General features: G+C 39.7%; 1 protein-coding gene across 2 annotated transcripts; it reads left to right on the top strand.

Moving 5' to 3' along the window:
• The first annotated feature begins 6,509 nt into the window (after positions 1-6,509).
• Positions 6,510-12,364, top strand: LOC125779133 (uncharacterized). Of its 2 annotated transcripts, none has more exons than XM_049459748.1 (2): positions 6,510-7,549; positions 7,619-12,364. In XM_049459748.1, the coding sequence occupies exon 2, from the start codon at positions 8,223-8,225 to the stop codon at positions 9,330-9,332; it is 1,110 nt and encodes a 369-aa protein (XP_049315705.1). In that variant the 5' UTR covers positions 6,510-7,549; positions 7,619-8,222; the 3' UTR covers positions 9,333-12,364. Both variants share the same exon structure in this region, with proteins under 2 accessions (XP_049315705.1, XP_049315706.1).
• The last annotated feature ends 13,072 nt before the right edge of the window (positions 12,365-25,436 follow it).

Genomic DNA, 25,436 nt, shown 5'->3' with positions numbered 1-25,436 from the left:
CACTTATGAGAGCTGCCCCGCCACGATGTCAAAATCGTGCTTGGAGACTTTAACGCCAGTGTGGGCAAAGAAGGTATCTTTGGCACTACGGTCGGTAAATTTAGCCTCCACGACGAAACATCCCCAAATGGGTTGAGGCTAATCGACTTCACCGGGGCCCGAAATATGGTTATCTGTAGTACTAGATTACAGCACAAAAAATGCATCAAGCTACCTGGTTGTCTCCGGATCGAAAAGCCACCAACCAGATCGACCATGTTGAAATTTCTCAAGAGTTTTTGAGATAAAAAATAATAGTCGGGATACGTGAAATCACTAGAATTAAAATATAACCAATTGCCTGCACTTAAACTCACGATACTGTGACGAAAATTAGCGAACGAAAGAAAACGCGTGCGGATTCGATTGCGGTCTAATTACAATACCTTTCTTTATTTTAGCAACTAGATGACTTAGCCTAAATCTTAAAGCTAACGGGAAAAAACAGTTGGAATGGAAGTATACAGGTATGTACAAAAAGAGGTGAGTAGTTCATTTTGTTAACTTGTAGTAATAGATTAAGGTAAGTATATATAACATTATTAGGGTAAGTATACAATACTAATATAATTCAATATTTATAATTTTTTATAATTCATTTTTCTTAAGTTTAGTTTTAGGATTAATATATATTTTGTCGCTTGACGCAACACCGGCCACCTTGACAGGATCAGATTCCTTCAATATCCAATGGAAGGACAGCCAGTTTGTGGATGGGGCGCTTAATCGTGCCCGTCTTGGTTGCTACTTCTGCGACTCGCACCTTGCCGTCTTGCCCTTCGACGGTGGCGACGACGCGTCCGAGTACCCACTGCTGTGGCGGCACGTTGTCCTCGTGGACGAGGACGAGATCGCCTGGCTGCAGATTGCGTTTGGGGTGCAGCCATTTGTTGCGTTCCTGAAGGCCCGTCATGTAGGTTTTGGACCACTGTCGCCAAAACTGTTGCTTGAGACAGCAAACAAGTTGCCATCTCTCGCAGCAACGAATTGGGTCCGTTGGCACTTGTGCTGGTGTCAGTGCTCGCAGAGGGCAACCGATTAAAAGGTGTGCTGGAGTTAGTGCTTCTCCGTCGTTGGGGTCCTGTCCCAACGGTGCTAGGGGACGAGAGTTCAAAATGGCCTCCACTTCGGCCAGTAGTGTTGATAGCTCCTCCGTCGTGAGTAGAGCGTTGCCGAGTGCGCGAACGAGCAGATGCTTGGCGGACTTCACGGCCGCCTCCCATAATCCGCCGAAGTGCGGCGCCCTGTGTGGTATAAAGCCGAAGCTGAATCCTTTTTCGGCTGCGAACCCCATTAGTTCTGGCGCTTGCGCTAGGAACGCCTCCTTCAGCACGCGCAGCTTGCGGTCGGCGCCGACAAAGTTGGTTGCGTTGTCGCTGAATACTCTCTGTGGCATCCCTCGGCGACCAATGAACCTTTCAAGGGCGAAAATAAAAGAATTAGTAGACAGGTCCGAGACTAGTTCTAAATGTACTGCTTTTGAAGTGAAGCAAACGAAAACTGCTATATAAGTCTTTACGGGTGGTCGACCACGTATTTTTAACGTTGTATATATGGGACCACAAAAATCTACGCCACATATAAGAAAGGGTCGTAACGCTCGAAGTCTTTCAACTGGCAAATTTCCCACAATTTGGGTTTGCAACTTCGGCTTGTAATGAAAGTAGTGTGTACAATTTTTACGGTTCTACTGCAAGCTTCTCTGGCATTAATTAGCCACATGCGTTCTCGAAGAAGCGCAACCAACGCTTTTGCCCCAGCGTGGTGATTTCGAATGTGCAGGAACCGTAAGTACGTTATAACGAAGTGCGAACTTTTATTTAATAAAAGCGGAAATTTGGCATCGTATGGGAGAGGTGCATTTAATAGGCGACCTCCTACTCGGATTAATTTGAATGACAGCGACATATCCGAGTACTCATGCAAAAACGGGTTGAGTTTTTGCAAGTTTGCGGGTAGCGTCGTGCCTTTCGTCAGTTTTTGGATTTCACTCGCAAACTCGGAATGTTGAGTCACCTGGACAATTTTCAAGAAACTCAAGTTTAGCTCTTCTGAAGTCAGATCTTGTCCCCTGGAGGATTTTGGTGGTCGTCTGATCCATCGTAATATATATGCGACCACACGAAGCAATTTTTTATGAGAAGAGAATTTTTCAATGAGGTCCAATATTGAATTTTTCTCAGCAGTCGAAATTAATGTAAATGTAGCTTTCTTCTTCTCTAATGCTTCGTCTTCTGGTGAGAGCTGGAAGTGGTTATTAATTGGCCATAATGCAGGGTCTTCTAGGAGGAACTGTGGACCGCCAAACCATATTGAATTATTCAATTCGTCCACGTTACGACTCCGAGACACCTGATCCGCAGGATTTTGTTTCGTTGGCACATGTCGCCACTGTACATTGTCAGTCAAGTCTTGGATTTCGGACACTCTATTTGCGACAAAGGTTTGTAATGAAGATGGATGCGTTTTTACCCAGTGCAATATAATTTCAGAGTCTGTCCAAAATGGAATTTTCTCGAATCGTCGACTCAACATTGGTGCAACTCGTGACCATAATTTGGCAAGAAGATGTGCTGCCGAGAGCTCGAGACGCGGAAGAGACTTGGTCTTCAGCGGAGCCACTCTAGACTTTGCAGTAAGCAGCATACATTTGACACCACTAGCAGATTGGCTTCGTATGTATATGCAGCATCCGTACGCTCTTATTGAAGCGTCGGAGAAGCCATGGATTTGGCATGTAGCAGTCGACTCTAAGTTTACATACCGAGGAATGCTAATTGACGAGAGCTGCAGTAGGTTGGCTTTGAAATTCTGCCAGCTAGTGTTGAGGCGCAATGGAATCGACTCATCACAATCTAGTTTTTGAATCCAAAGCTCTTGCAATAAGATTTTTGCTTTGGTAACTAGTGGGGCCAATAATCCAAGAGGGTCGAAAAGGCGAGCAGAAACTGACAATATGTTCCGTTTAGTGGCTTGCAGATCATTAAAATTTTCATCTAAAACAAATCGAAACAAATCCTCTTTCTGCAACCAATGGATTCCTAGTGTTTTAGTAGAAATTTTGTCATTGAAACTTAATGACTTTTCAGTGCAATCACTGTCGAAAAATTTAGGGTGGTTCGAAAACCACTTTGCTAAAGTGAATCCTGCCGAGTTTAATATTTTAATTACTTCACTTCTTATAAGATCTAGAGACTCAAAATTTTCAGATCCTGTTAATAAGTCATCAACATAAAAGTCTCTTTTAATGGCCAATGAACCGAGTGGGTATGTCATTGTATTGGCATCACTGAGCATTTGCAAACACCGTGTTGCGAGAAATGGAGCAGGCGCAGTGCCGTATGTTACGGTGTTAAGACGAAAAATTTGAATTTGCTCAGAAGGATGCTCTCTCCACACAACAAGCTGACAATTTCTGTCTTCTTCGTGCATAATTATTTGGCGGTACATTTTAGTAATGTCCGCTGTTAGTGCATACTTATGTAAGCGAAAACGAAGAAGAGTTGAGTATAACTCTTCTTGGATGGTTGGACCTACCATCAAAAGTTCATTCAACGCTATTTGAGTTGAAGATCGACTCGAAGCATCAAATACAACACGTAATTTGGTTGTTGTGCTCTCGGGCCTTAAAACGCATTGATGCGGAATGAAGTAGTGTGGCTCACTCGGGATCTTATTGTTCGTTGGGCTCATGTGACCCAGCGCTCTGTATTCATTCATAAAGTCCAGATACATTTTACGAAGTTCTGGATCTTTCAACGTTCTTCTCTCCAGGGCCTGAAACCGCCGAACTGCGGTTTCATAAGAGTGACCGAGTAACTTACGGTCAGCTTTAAATGGCATTCTGACTTGAAGCCGTCCTGAAGGCAATACTTGAGTTGTTTTCACGAAAAATTTTTCACACTCTTTTTGCTCTGGTGTGAATTTGATGCCATTTGATTCTGAAGGTAGTTCTTCTAACGCCCAAAATTTTTAGACTACCGAATTTATTGACGTTAAGTCATCTTCAGATTGGCATAATGTGCTAGTTGCAGAAGGAGGAGGACTTAGATTGCTGGCATATTTGCCAGACACAACCCACCCTAAAAGGGTTTTCTGTAGCGTTGGTTGATTAGGGCCACTTTTATTTTGGCCAACCGCCAACAAATCGAAAAAGGTTTCTGCACACAATAAGATATCAATCTTTTTTGATTTATGGAATTCTGGATCCGCCAATTTAATATTGTGCGGAATTTTCCAGCCATTAACATTTATGTTATGGTCTGGATGGTTAGCCGAAATGCAACGCATTATCCAGAATTCCACCGAAAATTCGTAATTATTTACCCGCGACTTAACAAACGCGCTTAGTTTTGTCCCCACTTTCGTGTTGGAATTTCCAATTCCTATTATATTCAACGTTTGGTGTTGGCGACGAATCCGCAACTGTTGTGCCAAGTCCTCCGTCATAAAGTTGACTTGGGAGCCTGAGTCCAGTAACGCTCTCGCAGGCAGGTATTCACCGTAACTGGTCCTCACTTGAATAACAACCAACATTACCCGATCCGGAATACTCGCTGTATGCATGGCATGTGTAGTTGATGGTTGCGGATGAGATGCAGCGGGGAAGGAAATCGGGTACTGGTGTAGCGATCGATTGCATACACGACATCGATCCGCTCTACACTTGGACACAGTATGCCCCTTACGCAAGCAATTTATGCATAAGGGCACCGATTTCACAAACTCAAACCTCTGTTGTACCGGAAGCGCCTTGAAAGTGGGGCAGGCAGTTAACGGATGTTCCTTTGACTTGCATTTTTGACAAGTTGGCTGCTTTGCCTCTGCAGCAACTAAAGCTGATTTAGTCCTGTCCATGTGTGGCTGCTTCATGTGGCTCATGCTGGTTGTGGCTCCGGATTTCGTCCTCGAACAACATGCTCCTTCCGCCGCTAACTGCTGAAACCTTCTATTTAAAGTTGCTTCGCAATCCTTCCATAATGGTAAGTGATCGTAGTCAAGTTGGTCTTCCCACTTGGATCGGGTGGCAGAGTCAACCTTTGTCATAACTATATGTATTATAATGGCGTTTGTTATTTGCTTCTCATCGCCCAGAGATAGCAAAGAGTCATAAACGGCAGACACTTCATCAATCATTGATCGCAATGAAGGCGCGGATGGCTTTGGGATGGTTGGCAGCTCAAAAAGTTTAGATATTGTATTGAAAAATATCAAGCACTTATTATCGTAAACTTTTTTGAGACTTGCCAACGCCTTCGGATAGTTTTCATCCGACATTTGAAACGCTTTTACCGTGCCTAGAGCCTCCCCAGATAGACAATTAACCAGATGGTTAAATTTTTCAATATCTGGGATATTTGGATCATTATGAACCAAGCTCTCAAACAAACTCATAAAATTTTTAATTTCTGAATATTCTCCCTTGAATTTCGGCAAATTCATTTTAGGGAGTCTTGAGCTGTGAGAAGCTACAAAAGATGTTTCGGCAATTGACGTTCGGTTTTGGGCTAAAATATTTTTAGTTATTGATTTCGTTTCAACAATTATGTCCTCTAACTCCCCTCGGGCCATGTCGTCTTCATCAATCTCTTCAATTTTAGATTGGCATTTCATTAGCTTTTCGCTATGTGAATTTAATATGTCGAGCCGACATTCCAATTCAATTGGATCTAACGACATGGTTTTTTCTAAAAGGCCCGTCTTTATTCGCAAAATACTATTTTTTGCCACCGTCCTTTGACGCTTTAATGACTTTAAGTCAATTAACTCCTTACTTGGAGAGAGGTTGGCGATAGTTGGCCTTGGCTTGCTCATTTTGCTTGTTTAATTTAAATTTCCGAAAAAACAAAAAACTACAACGGTTGGCAACAGATATATTAAGAATCGATACCGAAAACGAAAAAAAAATATATATATCGATTCCCAAATATACGAAAGCCAAACCAATAGCAATAAAGTTTGGCAACAGATATATTTGGAATCGGTTGCGAAAACGAGAAAAAATAATATCGATTCCCAAGTATACGAAAGCCAAACCGATGAGTTATGCAAAATGAGCACTTGCACAGTCGAAAATTTAACGCGAAAAAATATTGTCCAAGAATCAAATTTGTGAAAACACGAGATAATATGCGAAAAAAACCGACCGAATTAAAATTTTAAAATTATGCGATTTACAAAAAGGTCGCACCTTAATGTAGGCAAATCCGCAATCCCAAAATCCCTTCACATTCACTTCAATATAGTATGTATATTAGAGGTGTTCTACGTTATATGGAGATTTTTGAAATATTGTTTTAAGTTAACAGAATGGGCTAATTTCTTTCCTTTTTATGTAAAAATGTTTAAAAAAAATTTGGGGACAATCGGATGGGAAGACGGCGCGGAAATGTTTTAAAATTAAAAATTGCCTTCCTATAGGAAAAAAACAAGTTTTATGTATTCAAATATCAATTTTTCTTTTAGTGTATTTATTAAATGAATATGTATGCTTTAATATGTCTCAACTAGCACGATATAAAGAATAATTTTAATAATATTTTGTTCTTATTTCGAGTGAAAAAACGGTAAATAATATTTTTTTTATCGCACCATCGTCGTAACTGCCGATTGCTTTATTTTTGCAACATGAACCAGCAATATTTGCAAAAATAAAAAACGAACGACTGCAGACTTTGGTTACGGTATTTTTGGGCAGCGAAATAAAGCAGTAAATGGACTGTGGACCAGCAATATTTGCAAAAATAAAAAACGAACGACTGCAGACTTTGTTAACGGTATTTTTGGGCAGCGAAATAAAACAGTAAATGGACTGTGTTCTTTTTTCAATAATTGTCACTCTCGTTTGTTTGGCATTTGAAATCAGATGTGTTAATTTGTGTTAATTTGTGCGAAATTGTGATTATTTAATAAAAAAAAATGAGTGAATTACCAGCAACTGCGAGTACATTACATATACAAACACGACAACGTTCTGAACATGTTGTGAATATTGAACTAATTGGAAGAATTTCTCATCAGATAACAGGTGCTAAACTACCATCGAACAAACAAGTACTGCAATTACTATTTTATAACATTAGATTTGTGTATCGGCAATTGAGAGAAAGTGCAAAATTAACAATAAATGCTGTATTAATATTTTGGCAACAAGCTCGAATTCCGACAAAAGATGTAGCTAGGTGTGTCGATAAATTAGAATCTGTGTACAAATTATGGCAGAAGATTCAAAAAACCGTACCAAATAAGAGATCTGATGCTCAGAAAAAAATTGTTGAAGACTTTTCTGCAAAATTGGATAATTTGTTTGACATTGCTCATAGAGATGCCTTACAAAACATGCGTATTAGCGAAGACAAAGAATTTTTGATTCTACAAAGGCAAAAAGGTCGCCCTGGTAGCATGGCCGGTGCTGACATGGTATTGTATCGGCGACAAAACAGAGCAGATCACCGCATTGAGAAAGAAATGTCTAGAAAATGGAAACATCAACAAATGTCGGAAGTGAATCGTAAGTTTATCAAATGAAATTAATTTTATTTATAGTGGTAATGGTCAATTTTAAAATGATATTGTGTAGTCGAACTCAACGACGATTTTGGTATGGACTATGAAGAAGATATTGGTGACAGTGAGCCTGAAGTAGCGGAAACCAATGTGAAAAAAAATACAAAACAAACTGCTTCAACTTGTATTAACAGGGGAAGAAAACATTTTATCACACCGCGATTGCTTTCAGCACTTGATAGCGCCAAAGTAAGCGATGGAAAGGCGATGCACATTCTGATGGCGACTGCAGAAGCATTGGGCCATTGCACTAGCGACTTGGTAGTCAATCGTTCTACTCTCCATAGACTGAGGGAAGAGCATCGCAGAAAAGAAACACAGAGGATTCAAGAGAGTTTTATTGACAAAGTATACCATGATTGAAAATATACGTATAGGTTATTTAAATACTAATAATATTCTATTCTAGCTAAGTGATCCACAAGCAATGGTCGTCCACTGGGATGGTAAAGTATTGCGAGATCTAATTGGAAAAATAAAAGTTGAGCGAATTGCAGTGCTTGTTAGTTATAATGGCGAATCCAAATTTCTAGGCGCTCCAAAACTTATATCTGACACTGGTGACAGCCGTTTTTGACACACTTAGTAAATGGAATATTTTAGATCGCGTAGAAGGCATGTCTTTTGACACCACGTCCACTAATACTGGTCCAATGAATGGAGCATGCGCTCAATTGCAACGCATGTTAGGAAGAAATTTGTTGACGTTACCATGCCGTCACCACATTCTAGAAATATACTTGCGTAGTGTATTCGACCTGCATTTCAAAGTGACTCAAGCGCCAGAAGTCTCAATTTTCGAGAGATTTGCCAAAGCCTGGCCAAATATTGACACTTCATCATTTAAGAGTGGGCTCGACTGTGAAGATATAAAATCTCATATAAGTGATGGCATCTGCAATGACATCAAACAATTTTGTCATTCACAATTACAAAAAACTTTTGTTCGTGCTGACTACGAAGAATTTTTACGTCTAGTACTTACATTTCTTGGTGACAAAGGTGGTAAATTTAAAACACCCGGAGTTACAAGTCATGCACGTTGGATGACAAAGGGAATATATTCCTTGAAAATATTTCTTTTTCGTGATCAATTTCACTTGAGTAAAGCTGAATTAAAAGGCTTAAGTCAGATTTGCGTTTTTTTAGTGCGTTTATATATAAAAGCTTGGTACAAATGCTCTAATGCAATTACCTCTCCCCTGCATGATTTAAACTTTGTAAAAGAATGTATTAATTATGAAAAAGTGAACCCAAGTATTTCTTCGGAATTGCTGAGAAAAATGCAACAACACATGTGGTATTTGTCAGAGGAAAACGTCGCAATGGCTTTCTTTGATTTCAATGTTTCTGTAGATGTTAAGAAAAAAATGGTAAAAAATTTAAAATCAGAAGAGCCTACTATTAAACTACAAAACAATCGCAAAATAAAAAAATTAAGTTACTTAGGCAATTCGGATCTAAGCGGATTTGTATCCAAAAGAACTTTAACATTTTTTATGAAGTACAAGTTGTCAACCAACTTTTTGTATTTGGATCCAGAGTCTTGGGAAACAAACGAGGAATTCCAAAATGGTCGCACAATATGCCACAAATTGCTTGTTACTAATGATACAGCGGAAAGAGGTATTAAATTTATAAAGGATTTCAATACTTTTCTTACAAATAAAGAAGAAGTTGTTGAAGAATACAAAAAAAATATAAGTCCTATAAAAAATCAGAATTAATTTAAGTTTTAATATTTCTAGATGTATTAAATAAATTGATATGAATAAAAATATTTCCTTTAAATAGTAGTTTTAAGTTAATATAATGCAAAAAATTGGAGAAAAATAATACACTAAAAGAAAAATTGATACTTGAATACATAAAACTTGTTTTTTCCTATAGGAAGGAAATTTTTAATTTTAAAACATTTCCGCGCCTTCCCATCATCCGATTGTCCCCAAATTTTTTTTTAAACATTTTTACATAAAAAGGAAAAAAAATAACCAATTCTGTAAACATAAAATACATTTTGAATTTTAAGGACAGGTCTAATGTATATAATACGTATATGTATAATATATAATATGTGTAGAAAACGATAAATAAGCGTGTAATGTGAAACGGGAGAACCAAAAACTGAAAGTGTACGTTTGCAGTTTTATTATTATTGTTTTTTGTTTGCACCACTTTCAATAATTCGCACTCGTTACCTGGTGCGTCGGCTGTTTGCCGGCGCTTACGTCCCTCTGGCACAGGATTCAGCGGCAGCTCATTCCTACGATGACTTAAGCAGCAGCGGATAGACGGCAGCAACGAAGTTATACCAGCAGCGGAGTAATGGCAGCAGCAACAGATTGACGGCAGCAGCAGATTGAAGGCAGCGACGTGATGACAGCAGCGGAGTGACGACAGCAGCAACAGATTGACGGCAGCAGCAGATTGAAGGCAGCGACGTGATGACAGCAGCGGAGTTATAACCGCAGCGGAGCGACGACAGCAGCAGATTGAAGGCAGCGACGTGACGATAGCAAGAAAACACCAATAGCAAGCACCAAAAAGTTGCGGATAGCGGTGGAAACGGTTTGTCTTTTTTACCGGCACTTTGCCGGCTTACCGGTTTTTTAATTATGCGGCACTTTAAACAGTTTATAAAACTGTTTCCTTTTTTTCAACAGTAACGTATTTATAATATTATTTTTTGGTATTTCAAAAACTTTTGAGCTTTTATTTGCGCCCACCACTGTTTCGCATATATAATTCACCTTGCACCTTAGTACCACCTTTTATTTTAATTCTTTATTCTTCGCTTTGGTGAATTTTTCACTTTACATTATGCACACACTCCACAATTTTCTCCTTTTTCTTCTTTTATGATTTTTTAGGCTGAGGTTAGTATACGGGTAAGTATTTTATCACTCGATTTAACACTGTATGTATATATATATATTTTTTTTTCCACAGATTTCCACTGCACTTATATTATATGTATGTATGTAAATGTATATTTTGTTATTTTTATTATAGGTTCCACTGCACGCACTTCAAATATACCTTAACTATATGTATGTACATATATGTACATATATATGTTTTTATAGTTGGATCCTTAATCCTTTTTATAATATTTTTTTTTTTAACTTGTCACTTCACTTAACCGTGAGAACCGTGAGAACCGAAGATCCGAAAACCGAAAACGATATTTGGCAATTGGTTTCAAAAAAAATATTTTATATTGTATTATAATTGTATGTAGTAATTTTAATTTTCTAATCACGCTCATGTCCCTGCTCGGGCGCCATGAAATTTCTCAAGAGTTTTTGAGATAAAAAATAATAGTCGGGACACGTGAAATCACTAGAATTAAAATATAACCAATTGCCTGCACTTAAACTCACGATACTGTGACGAAAATTAGCGAACGAAAGAAAACGCGTGCGGATTCGATTGCGGTCTAATTACAATACCTTTCTTTATTTTAGCAACTAGATCACTTAGCCTAAATCTTAAAGCTAACGGGAAAAAACAGTTGGAATGGAAGTATACAGGTATGTAAAAAAGAGGTGAGTAGTTCATTTTGTTAACTTATAGTAATAGATTAAGGTAAGTATATATAACATTATTAGGGTAAGTATACAATACTAATATAATTCAATATTTATAATTTTTTATAATTCATTTTTCTTAATTTTAGTTTTAGGATTAATATATATTTTGTCGCTTGACGCAACAAATGTTATGATAGACGGAAGACTCGTTTCCAGTGCACGTAGACGTGCGTACGCTCCGAGGTCCTAATATCGACTCGAACCACTATCTGTTGTAGCCAAGAGTCGCACCCGCCTCTGTGCAGCAAAAAATGCACGTCAACAAACACACGGAAGGTTCGCCGTCGAGAAGCTGCAATCACAACAGATAGCCAAACGATTTTCCTCTCAGCTTGCACTCCTGCTCTCTAAGAGCACTCGTCAACAACTCGGTATAAGGGAACTGTGGAACAGCATTTCAAACTCCTTACGTACAGCTGCAACCGAAACCATTAGTTTTCGAAAAAAGCAAAAGAACAGCTGGTACGACGAGTAGTGCCGTGTCGCAGCGGAGAGAAAACAGGCTGCCTACCTCGCAACGTTACGATCGACCACAACACGTGTGGGATGGGATAGATACCGTGAGTTGAAGAGGGAAGCGAGACGCATTTGCAGACAGAAGAAGAAAGAAGCCGAAATGCGTGAGTACAAACAGCTTGATAAGCTGGCCGACAGGGATAATGCTCGAAAATTCGACGAAAAAATGCGGCGGCTTACAGAAGGTTTCAAGACCGGAGCAACCTCTTGTAGAACCCCCACGGGTGATCTAGCCACAGATGCCCCAGCATACTTAAATTATGGAGGGAACACTTCTCCAGCTTGCTGAATGGCAGTGAACGTGCAACGCCAGGAAAAGGCGAACTCGATTCCCCAATCGATGACGATGGAACAGACGTTCCATTGCCCGACCATGAAGGGTGGGGTGCAATAAGGCCATACGCAATAAAGCCATATTGGTAATTATTTTGGTAATAAAGCCATAAATCCTATATGGCTTTGTTTCCAATTGCAATTGGTAATTAAGCCATATGGCTTTACTTCGCTTTCAAATTTGTTTCTTTCTTGGCTTAGGGGATTCAGTTAATGTTTAGCGTTGCTGGTGAGACAAAAATTACCAGCCCTATTTGATGGACGCCACTTTCAGTATTGTTCCGCAATGTGGATACAAACAACTCCTAATAATTAATATTAGGCAATTAACGCGCATGTAAGTATACAGGAAATAAATATATCTGCATTAGCGCGAAGATGAGGCCAGCGGGGCGCGGCGCCCGGAGTTCTACGCGAAAAAATTTGATACACCCCAGTGTTGGACCGACTAGAGTTATTTTTTTTTGAAGCGCGGCCGAAGGCCGCCCACGCAAAAAGGAGTTCTACGCGAAAAGAATTTGATACACCCCAGTGTTGGACCGACTAGAGTTATTTTTTTTGAAGCGCGGCCGAAGGCCGCCCACGCAAAAAGGAGTTCTACGCGAAAAGAATTTGATACACCCCAGTGTTGGACAGACTAGAGTTATTTTTTTTTGAAGCGCGGCCGAAGGCCCCCCATGCAAAAAGGAGTTCTACGCGAAAAGAATTTGTATATTCGCCTATTACAAGATATGGCTTTATTTCTCATTTGTAAAATTTTTTGTATGGCTTTATTTCTCTTTCCCATTGGAAATAAAGCCATATGGCTTTATTACCAAAAAATATGGCTTTATTGCCTTATGGCTTTATTGCACCCCACCACCGTGAAGAAGTTCGAATAGCAATTGCCCACCTGAAAAACAACAAAGCGGCAGGGGCCGATGGTTTGCCGGCCGAGCTATTCAAACACGGCGGCGAAGAGCTGATAAGGTGCATGCATCAGCTTCTTTGCAAAATATGGTCGGACGAAAGTATGCCCAACGAATGGAATTTAAGTGTGCTATGCCCTATCCATAAAAAAGCAGACCCCACAATCTGCGCCAACTACCGTGGGATAAGCCTCTTCAACATCGCGTATAAGGTTCTATCGAGCGTATTGTGTGAAAGATTAAAGCCCACCGTCAACAAACTGATTGGACCTTATCAGTGTGGCTTCAGACCTGGTAAATCAACAACCGACCAGATATTCACCATGCGTCAAATCGTGGAAAAGACCCGTGAAAGAATAATCGACACTCACCACCTATTTGTCGATTTCAAAGCTGCTTTCGACAGTACGAAAAGGAGCTGCCTTTATGCCGCGATGTCTGAATTTGGTATCCCCGCAAAACTAATATGGCTGTGTAAACCGACGTTGAGCAACACAAAAAGCTCCGTCAGAATCGGGAAGGACCTCTCAGAGCCATTCGATACCAAACGAGCTTTCAGACAAGGCGACTCCCTATCGTGCGATAGGGTGGAGAAAATTATTCGAGCTGCAGAACTTAATCGAGCAGGTACAATCTTTTTTAAGAGTGTATAGCTGCTGGCGTATGCCGATGATATTGATATCATTGCTTTCTCTAGGCTGGACAAGGAAGCAAAAAAAATGGGTCTGGCAGTGAACGAGGCCAAGACGTCATCAAACAAACAGTCGTCGCACTCGCGACTTGACTCTTACATCACTGTTGACAGGCATAACTTTGAAGTTTTAGACAATTTCGTCTATTTAAGAACCAGCATTAATACCACCAACAATGTCAGCCTGGAAATCCAACGCGGGATTACTCTTGCCAACAGGTGCTTCTTCGGACTGAGTAGGCAACTGAAAAGTAAAGTCCTCTCTCCACGAACAAAAAACAAACTCTATAAGTCACCCGTAATTCCTGTCCTGCTATATAGTGCACAGGCTTGGACGATGACAACAACGAATGAGACGACGTTGCGAGTTTTCGAGAGAAAGATTCTGCGAAAGATTTATGGTCCTTTGCGCATTGGCTACGGCGAATATCGCATTTGATGGATCGATGAGTTGTATGAGATATACGACGACATTGGCATAGTTCAGCGAATTAAAAGACAGCGGCTACGCTGGCTAGGTCATGTTGTCCGGATGGACGAAAACACTCCAGCTCTGAAAGTGTTCGATGCAGCACACGGCGGGGGAAGCAGATGAAGAGGAAGACTTCCACTCCGTTGGAAGGACCAAGTGGAGCAGGACCTGGCTTAGCTTGGAATATCCAATTGGCGCCACGTAGCGAAAAGAAGAAACGACTGGCGCGCAGTTGTTAGCTCGGCTGTAATCGCGTAAGCGGTGTCCACGCCAGTAAAGAAGAAGAGGTAGAAGATTTATAGGCGTTATTAGAAAATAATATAGGAAATCACCAGATTACTAGTAGAGAAACGTTGGAGCGCTTGCTTGAAGAATGGAACAAAATAACACCAAAAAACAAAAATCGAAGAAATTAAAAAACCCAAAGGAGAAGTGACTAGTGACAAAATTGCAGTAGGTTTATGTGTACATGATCGATAAAATTAATATATAGTATATCATATACATGCAAGTATATATATGTATATATAAGAATGTATTGAAGTGCAGTGTACACATTTATCCAACGGTTTAACAAGTAAAACCAAACAAGCCACCAGCACAAACGGGCGCGATACAAAAGATAATACAAGGGGTGCGAAACTAAATACATTAAAATAACAAAAACAAACGATCCCGTTAATAACAAGACACAACAAAACACCTGGACACCACATCCCAGGCCTGCACACTACCAACAAAGAAGAACCACATAAAACAGCTGACCGTCATTAGGAGAGAAGGCCACAGGCAGCACAAAAGAAAACAGAACAGCAAACATACACTGCTACTCTCTCCCCTCAAAAGAAAACAAGACCCTTGAAGCGAGTGTAATCGAAAAATCATAAGAGTCCGTTTTTATAGAGCAATAAATTTCCTACAAAACTATGACTTTCATCATTCATTATGATTTTTTTTTTCATTGAGTTATAAAATTCATAAGAAATAAAAAATTTTCCCAAAAATAATCAAACTTTAACTGTTAATATCTTTTAAACGGTTGGGTTTACGAAAAAACCTTTTTTGTAGAGCATTGAATTTCCTACAAAATCTAAGGAACAAGATAGTTTTTCAAGTAGTTGGAAGCGAGATATGAATTTTTCTATCTGATAATAAGAAAAAAATAGAAAACTGTAAGAAGGAGAACCTTCCCGTTGCAATTAAGAACTCATTCTTGGAGAGGCTTTCTTAGAGGTGTCTAGAAACCTATTTTTCCGAGTACCAAACGAAAACAAATATATTTTTATTTTTGTATTATTACGAATTTACTCCTTGCTAGTTTTACTTTACTGGGTTCGAATCTCTGGATTGACAAATAAAACCAAAAGCTGTTTAATTCAATTCAACAACTCTTTATTTTACAACTCGTCTACACTATAACAGTTTACTCTTATCACTGATTGATTACGTTGGCGCTGCAACGGCTTATATAGCCACGCACTTCTCGCTGATGCCGACGTGTTCTTCTAGAATATTGCGTCTGGAAATTACAAGAACATAATGCTATACGGCGCCAAATGCAGCTATTGTTTAGACAAGCAAACAGCCGTGGCGCCAGACTCAGCATCTGTTTAAGTAGACAAGCAGACGGCTGCGGCACCAGATGTCTATTGTTTCGACAAGCAGACAGCCGCGGCGCCAGATGTCTACAACAAGACAAATGCTATTCCATATACCTACAGCTATTGTTCATAATAAGGGATGCATCTAGCAATACAAATACAACTTAATACTACTTTTGTAACACAGCCCTCCACTAAAGCCTAATCGTCCCGATTAGGCACAAATCCTCTTGAACCAAATGGGGTGAGCCTCTCCAAATGTACTACTTTCATTTTACATCGTGCTTTTCCATTTCTTTGTATGCGGTATACCACGTCATTAAGTCATTTCATCACCATATAGGGTCCTTCCCAGGCTGTCTGCAGTTTCGGGGACAATCCTTTCTTTCGAAGTGGATTGTACAACAGGATCAGATCATCTTCTTCAAAACCTTTTGAATTTGCCGCTTGATCGAACCGGTCCTTCATCTTATTGCTCATCAGATGCGTATGCTGTCTTACCATTAAATGCAATTCATTCATTTCTTCTTTTAAGGCAGAACAATAATCTCCATCATTTCTTACAGCTGTAGGATTCGTTCCAAACTTAAGATCAGCAGGGAGTCGCAAATCAGATCCGAAAATAATCTTTGCTGGCATGTAACCAGTTGTCTCGTGCTTCGCTGAACGATACGCCAGCAGGAACATCTGGATGCACTTGTCCCAATTCCGTTGATCTTTATCAACGATTTTCCGCAGATGTTCTTCGAGCGTTCGGTTGAATCTCTCTACCATCCCATCTGATTGTGGGTGTAACGCTGTTGTCCGTGTCTTGTGGATGCCCAATAATGTACAGACTTCTTGGAAAATGGAAGATTCGAAATTCCTGCCTTGATCTGAGTGTAATTCGACGGGCACTCCGAACCTTGCTATCCAATTTTCTACAAACGCCTCGGCTACTGTCTTCGCTTCTTGGTTTGGTAAGGGATATACTTCTGGCCATTTACTGAAATAGTCCATGACAACCAGTAGGTATTTGTTTCCGGCCGTACTGGTTGGGAACGGGCCTGCAACATCCATTGCGACTCGTTCAAATAGTGATCCCACGTTGTACTGTTGTAGCCTACCGCGACTTTTGGCTTTAGGACCTTTAGCTGCCATGCACTCTACGCAATTACTTATCCATTCTGCTATGGAATCTCGACAACCGATCCAGTAGAACCGTTGTTTAATCTTCTCTATAGTATTTGTAATTCCAAGGTGCCCTCCACTAGGTCCATTGTGATATTCTTTCAATACTTTCGGTATCATGGACTTCGGTACTATGATCAGCAGACGAGACTGTTTGCCATCTTCACTTTCCCAGGTACGATGAAGGTATCCATTAACGAGGTTTATGCTGTTCCATTGGGTCCAATATGCTTTTGCAGTTGGACTCTCGCTACTTATTTGTTTCTTTGGTGGTCGTACCCCATTTTCTTTGGCCATTACCAGCTTTGCAAGATCAGGGTCCTCCAGCTGATTGATTGTGATGCGGTGAGGAGTCCAATCATCTTCAGGTTCTATATTCAGTAATCGCACGTCGATTATACCTTCTTTTCCTTCTGATTTTACATTCCAGTAGACAAGGGCGACGTGATAATGTATCCGCATTTTTGTGGTGAATCCCCTTTCGATGTTCCGTTTCGAAGTCGTATTTCTGTAATCTTTCGATCCATCGTGCAATTTGGCCTTCCGAATTCTTAAACTGCAATAACCATTTTAATGCTGCATGATCAGTCCTCAGCAAGAATCGTTGTCTATACAAATACTTGTGGAAATGTTTTACACATTCCACCACAGCTAGTAGTTCTTTTCGCGTCACACAGTAGTTTTTCTCTGGTTTCCCGAGCACTCTGCTGTAATACCCAATTACTCTTTCGCAAATCCAGGCACAAAGCGGCGGTAATACGTACATAAGGAAGCTGCGGAGTTCATGTATGTTGGTGGGTCGAGGCCAATCTTTAACTGCTTTTATTTTTCCCTCCTCGGTATGAATACCCTCAGTTGACACTTTACGTCCGAGATATGTGACCTGCTTATTCCATAATGAACACTTTTTGGGATTCAAGCGTAATCCGGCTGATGCTATTCGCTGAAAGACTTCCTCTAGATTTTTCAGATGATCATCAAAACTTTTTTCCATGATGATAATGTCATCAAGATACACCAAACATGTCTTCCAGTTGAGTCCTTTTAACACATGTTCCATCAGTCGCTCGAACGTTGCAGGCGCATTACATAACCCAAATGGCATCACAGAGAATTCCCATAGCCCGTCGCCCATACTGAAAGCGGTCTTTTCACGGTCACGTTCATCAATCTCGACTTGCCAATATCCACTTTGTAGATCTAATGTAGAAAACCATTTCGCTCCAGACAAGGTGTCTAATGTATCGCCGATTCTCGGTAGAGGATAACTGTCTTTCTTTGTGACATCATTCAACTTCCTATAATCTACGCAGAAACGGGTGCCACCATCTTTCTTTTTAACTAAGACGATAGGTGAGCTCCATGGACTTATTGAAGGTTCGATTACACCGTTTTTGTGCATGTCTTCAATAATTTTGTTAGCATCCTCCCGTTTTGCTAGTGGAACCCTACGCGGAGTTTGTCGGATTGGTTTAGCGCCTCCAGTATTAATGCGATGTTTGAAAATGCCGGTTCTTCCTGTGTTGTTTCCTTCGTTTGCAAATATGGATGCGTATTTTTCTAATAGTTTTTCTGCTTTTAATTTTTCATTTCCATGCACCTCATTCAGCAAATTATTTAGGAGTTTAGGACTTATCTGCTGTGGCTCAATAGTAGGCTTCTGTTGTGACCGTTCGCATCGTGCTATTGCACTTATATTCTGGCACTGTCCAATTACTGCTTCTTTCTTCAGACTTATAGGCGTGTTGAATTCATTCACTACTCTGACCGGAATGGTGGTGTCTTCTCTAGTTTTCACAAGCGTTCTTCCTACCAATATGGGTGTATCTATTTTTGTTGGTTCCACAATCCACAATTCTTCAGTTCCACCTCCTCCATTCACTTTAGCCCATACAATTGCCTCAGATTTTGGTGGAATACTCTCATTATCATCAACACTCTCCCTTTTACTTTCAACGTTGGTCACATACCCGGTGTTTATAGGCATCTCCATGTTCTGGCAAAACAGCATTTGCTTGTTTAAATCCAAAGTAACCGTTGACAGTCGTCCATTTACGATGCCGTTGATAGTAAGATTGTTGTCATGGCGACCTATTTGTGATATCGAGATGGCGGGGCAAATAGTTGTGGCAACAAAGCTCACGTCCCTTTGAACTGTTCCGTTTTAGTTTAACGACTTGTGAGATGTGGATGCTCCGTCCTCGTTATCTGTTGGTTGTTTCCGTTTTGATGGGTTTACTTTTATATTGCAATTTCGGGCAAAGTAACCCGCTTTTCCACAGTTGAAACATCTTCCTGTTTGTGTGCTGGTTTACTTAGTAGGGAAGCTGTTTCCTGTGTGAGGGCGTGCGAAACCGTTTCAGCAAACGTTCTTTTTGGCAATGCATATGTGGCGCGTTTGGTGTCCACATCACGAGTTCCATTTATGAAACATTGAATTTTTACCCTCTCAATGTAATCCACAGGTGCATTTGCATTTGCCAAATGAGCCAGTCGTTCTATTTCAGTTGCGAACTCTTGCAATGACTTGTTCATCTTCTGACCCCTATTTTGCAGTTCGATCTGGTATATTTGTTTCCGGCGCTCACTACCATATCGTCTTTCTATCGCACTCATCAATGCCTCATAGTTGTCCCGTTCACAGTCTGGAATAGTCTGAAGGATTTCTGCCGCAGGTCCTTTCAATGATACAAATAAGGACGCCACTTTGTCCGCTGCATTCCAGTTATTAGCCATTGCTGTCTTTTCAAACTGAAGTTTGAAAATTTGAAATGGAATACTTCCATTGAATGTGGGTGCCTTCAATCTTTGATTATTTGTTGATGGTGCAGGGTCATGTAGTTGCAGTTCTCGCACACGATTACTTAATTGAAGAACTTCTGATTTTAAATTTTCTTCGTCATTTTTTAAAGTGCTTAATTCGTCTTCAAATTTTGAAAATTTCTCTTGCACTTGTTTTTGTAGTTGTGTAGTATTTTCCGTAATCTGTTGTACCAAACGATTTTCTAACTGCGTATTATTTTCAGTCATTTGTTGTGTAAGGCGAGACTCTAACTGTGATGTATTTTCAGCTATTTGCTGTGCCAGACGATTTTCTGTTGGCACTGCATTTTCTGTATTTTTAGCTATTTGCTGTGCCAGACGATTTTCTATTTGCTTAATAGCCACTAACAGCAAGTTCATGTATACACTTGATGATGTTCGTTGTTCTTCTACCTTTTCTTCTACCTTTGTAGAAGTTTCTGGCCCAACAAATTCGAACTCGTCCACATTAATTCCATCCGCTTCCATTGCTTCACGTAATCGTGCCTGCAGATCCGCCTTTTGCCCGCTTATCGGCAAATTACGCTCCTCCAGTTCCTTTTTTAATTGCAGAATTCTCAATTCTCCGAATTTAACCAACTTGAATTTGGATTATTTGACAATCCCACTTCTGACACCAATTGTTACGAATTTACTGCTTGCTAGTTTACTTTGTTAGGTTCGTATCTCTGGATTGACAAATAAAACCAAAAGCTGTTTAATTCAATTCAACAACTCTTTATTTTACAACTCGTCTACACTATAACAGTTTACTCTTATCACTGATTGATTACGTTGGCGCTGCCACGGCTTATATAGCCACGCACTTCTCGCTGATGCCGACCTGTCCTTCTAGAATATTGCGTCTGGAAATTATAAGAACATAATGCTATACGGCGCCAGACGCAACTATTGTTTGACAAGCAGACAGCTGTCTCGCCAGATGGGACTATTGTTTAGATAAGCAGACAGCCGACGGCGCCAGACTCAGCAATTATTTAAGTAGACAAGCAGACAGCTGCGGCGCCAGATGTCTACAACAAGAAAAATGCTATTACATATACCTACAGCTATTGTTCATAATAAGGGATGCATATAGCAATACAAACACAACTTAATACTACTTTTGTAACAATATTTATACATACCTATATAAAAGCTGTAAGCATAAGTGCAGACGGCAAAAATACCTGCGCTAAAAATCATAAATTGTGCACCTTTCTGATATTTCTTCACAGAAAGAAGTGAGAAAAGTGGCAACATTGCTGTTGTCGATTTATTATATTTGTCAATTTTAAAATATTTTCCGTGTCTGGAAAAAATCTACGTCGAAATGTATGCACGCTCATACTATACATACATACATATTTACGCAAGTTTGTTTGTAAAGCTAATAGAGCGGCAAGGCAATCGGCGATCGTTCGCTAAAATTTTCGGCACAGCTCGGATTTTCTACCAACAACACAATGTTGTGACGGTTTGTCGTGACGTCGGTTTTGGACAGATTTACTTTTTCACATGAAAGAAAAAAACGTGAGCTTTGCCATTGTTTGTCCCTGTCAACGGAGATTTCGCATGTAGCATTGAGTACATAATTACATACATATGTTGCATGTAGACAAATTTACAAACATTATGCGTATGGTCCGTCGTATTTGTTTACATGCACACATAATTACATATATGTATATGAGCACATGTGCGACCGCTTACCTTAAACTATATTAATTATTTGGTTAATAATACAAACTCTATTATATATTTTCAATGATTTTATGGAATCATTATGAAACACATACGTATATTTTAATATACATACACACATTCTTATATAGTAAGTATATGCTAATACCTAATATATACCGATCATCTATAAATTATAAGCCGAGTCGGGTGCGCATAGAAAATAAACGAATCTGTAGGCGTACATTTCTTTACATTAAAATTAGCATTATTTTTCTCATTTAACAGTGAAAATGCTCAATTCTGGTATTTTCGAGTCCCCTGCTGTGATGAAACACGCTTAAAATTTGTCTGTGGTGAAACTCCCTCATCTCTGCCGAGTACTACTTACGATATCTAATTCGCGAACCTTCTCTATGATAAACGTTCTCTGCATACGACACACGATCAGCCTATGCTGATTGATGGAATTTGAACGATGCGGATAAATTACTGCTGTAACAAAACCAACAAAAATTTCGCGGGTTAATATAGAAATTCACCACACTTACGATACATAAATATCGCTTCATAGTCCACTTTGGCATACATCCCGCAATACCTCTTGTTTTTTGATAACAAAAACAACATTAAACCTAAATTAAATTAAATACTGAATACGCGCAATTTACGTACATACTTCGTTTGAAGAACTCTTATTAAGCTACAAGAGTTTTCGGTTTTCGGCTTCACGTACGTTTTATTATTGTTTTATCATTTTATTCAGAACTCTTATTCAACTAAAAGAGTTCTCGTTGAATTATATGTACATCTATATGAACTTATATTTGAAATTTTTACAGTCTAGTTTTCACTTAGAAGTGATTTCAGACGAAAAAAGTCCGTGTACACCTGTAGAAGTACACCATCAAAGCAAAGTGATACAAACAAAATAGGGTGAAAGATATTTCATACACCAAATTTATTTCTGAAAGTGACAGTCTGATACTTTACTGCACTCAATTTTCATTGTCACCGATTCAGAACAATTCTGAATCTGAAGCGGCATATGACGCAATCGTAGAATCTGTCAACTCATATCAGAAAAAGCCATGATCTCTGATCAATTAAAACTAATAAAATAAATTGCACTTACTCCACAACTGAGAGAAGAGCTGCCACAAAGACAAGCTCAAGGGGCAAGTTCAGGCATTCACCTTAAAGTGACAGCATGCAACACAAATATATTTTATGGGGGCTATAAACAGTGGCCATCATTCCGAGACATGTTTATAGAGAAGGTTCATGGTGTGCCGATTGTCGAAACGTTCCTCTTTTTAGAGGGTTACTCGTTTCTATCAGAGGATTTCACCACAAAAAGTATTAGCGGATTTGACCAATATTTAACATGAGGGGGCTGAAAATAGTAGAATTGAGCATTTTCAGTGTTAAGTGAGAAAAATAATGATAATTTCTATGTTTAGAAATGTACACTTACAGATTCGCATATTTACAATGCGCAAATGCTCACGTTCAAGAGCGCTCTAGAGGGTGTGATTGGAGAAATGGCTGTAATACAGCCAAAAACGCACAATGTCACTATAATGTGCAAGGATTTGGACGAGGTAACCACCCTCGAAGAAATTTGCGACGCGTTACAAAAGGAGTGCAGTTTCCAGAACATAGGGCCAGAAAATATCAAAAATATGCAGAAGACAAGAAGCGGCACTCAAATAGCCCTAATATGCTTGCGTGCTCAAGATGCCAAGACGGCCCTAAAATTAGGCAAAGTAAAGATCGGGTGGTCGATCTGTCGCCCCCGGGAGTACTCGCCTGTTTCCCGGCCACATGGCGCGTAAATGTTGCAGTGTTATCGACAGGTCCTCTCGTTGCACACGTTGTAGAAGCTCGGGACATGTATCAAAAGTATGCACTTATACGCCGAATTTCTTGCTTTACAAAAGGAAACACTCAATTCTGCGTACGACATGACCTATGTATATACTTGGAGTTCCCAAAGACAACGAAAAAAATTAGAATATTCCAGCTAATTTTAAATCACTGCGCCGCAGCACAAGCTCTGCCCCAACAAACCATAATAGAAAGAAACATTGATGTCGCTTACTGAGTGATCACAGATATAAGTGTCAAAGCTGCAATGTGGTCCTACAACGGACAATCACTCACATCTTGCTGCAGAGAAGCAAAGAATGGTTTCACATTGACGCAAATAGGAGGAATATATTTCGTAAGCTGTTATGCCCGTCCCAGCGTGTCCATTGACTTCCTTCTAGAATTATCTCTTGAAAGCAGATGTAAAGCGCCGATAATAATAGCAGGCGACTTTAATGCATGGTCTACTTAATGGGGTGGCAGGGGTTCAAAACATTGTGGGCGCCGAGCTCTAGAATTTCTGAGCCAAACCAACCTCACACTCATTAATAGTGGTACCAAAAATACTTATAAAAAAAAAATAAAGGCTCTGTAATAGACCTGATGTTAACAAATGATGCACTTAACGGACACATTAAGTGGAAGGTGTCAGACATGTTTACAAATAGTGGCCAATTGGCAATTATTGCAGAAGTTTCGTTCTCTCGGGCCCAGGAACCCCCATGCATTAACACTACACATAAAAGGAGTTGGAAGCAAACAGATTTTGATGCTGACGTTTTTGGGACAGTCTGAAGTGCAGCAATACCACCAGGTGAAGACGGCGTCCAGTTAGTAACCGCTTTGCGAAAGAAACTGGCGACAGCATGCGACGATACAATGCGAAGGACGAAATAAGCGAAGATCTGTATACTGGTGGAATGAAGAAATTGCCACGTTGAGAGCTGTCACTCAGCTGAGCGCTGTCACTCAGCCCGACCTTGCCTACAACGCAGTCAAAGTGGCGAAAACAAAATAGCGTCCCAAAGAAGCTTTTAAAAGCCATAAAAAGCTTCTAAAGACAGCTTTAATTCGTAGCAAAAGAAACTGTTTTGAAAATATCTGTGGGGAAGCGAATATAGAACCCTGGGAGACTGCTTATAAAATCTGTATGTCCAAATTCCAAAATAGGCGGCAGCAACCCAAAGGCGCTCCATTCATGAAGAAAGCCGTCGAGACATTATTTCCGACGCACGCTCTGATTACCATTGATGAGCGACGAAACGAAGCTGCTGAATCACCCTCACTGATTACAAAAGAAGAACTATTGGCCACAGCTAAAAAAATCAAAATCAATAAAGCGCCTGGTGTCGATGGAATACCAAACAGAGCAAGACAATATGGCTTCAGAAAACAGAGGTTCACTGTCGATGCACTGAAAGAAGTTCTCAACACTGCGTATTTACTAGAGTGCAAAACTTCTTTAGAGCACACGCTTATAATTTACTACTTTCAAATCTCGCTTCTCCACCAAACTTTCAAACATCACTTCCAATTTTAAAATTTAGACTTTTCCTTTTGCGTTCTTGTTGAGCTAAATAAGCTTTATTACTTATCACTTGAATTTGCAAATTTTACAATGTTTTCATACAGTGAATTATATTTTTACACTTTACGCTAATTTAGATGTTAATTAATGCATCCACAGGTTTTTAGAAATAGAGCGTTTGGATAGTTAAGCACGTTTTAGGTTATAGCACTGAATAAAACTTCTTTGATGCAAATTAGCACACTACACCAATTTCTTTTGCATGTAGCGATATTAAAAAACTAAATGTTGCCAAACCAAAGTTAAATGTATATAAACCGGATAAAAGCCAAATAACAAACGAATGATCTCTATATATAATGACCGGAGGAGGCAAAAGATGCAAAGTTAAAAAATTTATTTATTTCGAATAGACGTTGCGGTGCCCGTGTGTATCGGCGTACGGGATTTCTCGAACTGTGTAGAACAAAAGCCGGCACAGCGTCACCTTCTCTTGGGTATAAAATGAAAAACGGAACAAAAACAGTTTGATGTGGAGAGTGTTGTATTCAATGCTGCCTTTTTTCCTGATTGGTATGTTGATGTGGAGAATATGGTATTCAATGCTGTCTTTTAGTTAAGTTAGTTCGGGCGACTGGAGTTCATTTCGACACTGCGAAAAG

This window comes from Bactrocera dorsalis, chromosome 6, assembly GCF_023373825.1.
Source record: "Bactrocera dorsalis isolate Fly_Bdor chromosome 6, ASM2337382v1, whole genome shotgun sequence".
Classification (NCBI taxonomy): domain Eukaryota; kingdom Metazoa; phylum Arthropoda; class Insecta; order Diptera; family Tephritidae; genus Bactrocera; species Bactrocera dorsalis.
The sequence above is the reverse complement of the archived record's forward strand: the minus strand, read 5'-3'. Positions and strand labels throughout refer to the sequence as shown.

Excerpts from the sequence above, each read along its gene's own strand:
- LOC125779133 (XM_049459748.1), top strand. The coding sequence starts at position 8,223 with ATGTCTTTTGACACCACGTCCACTAATACTGGTCCAATGAATGGAGCA.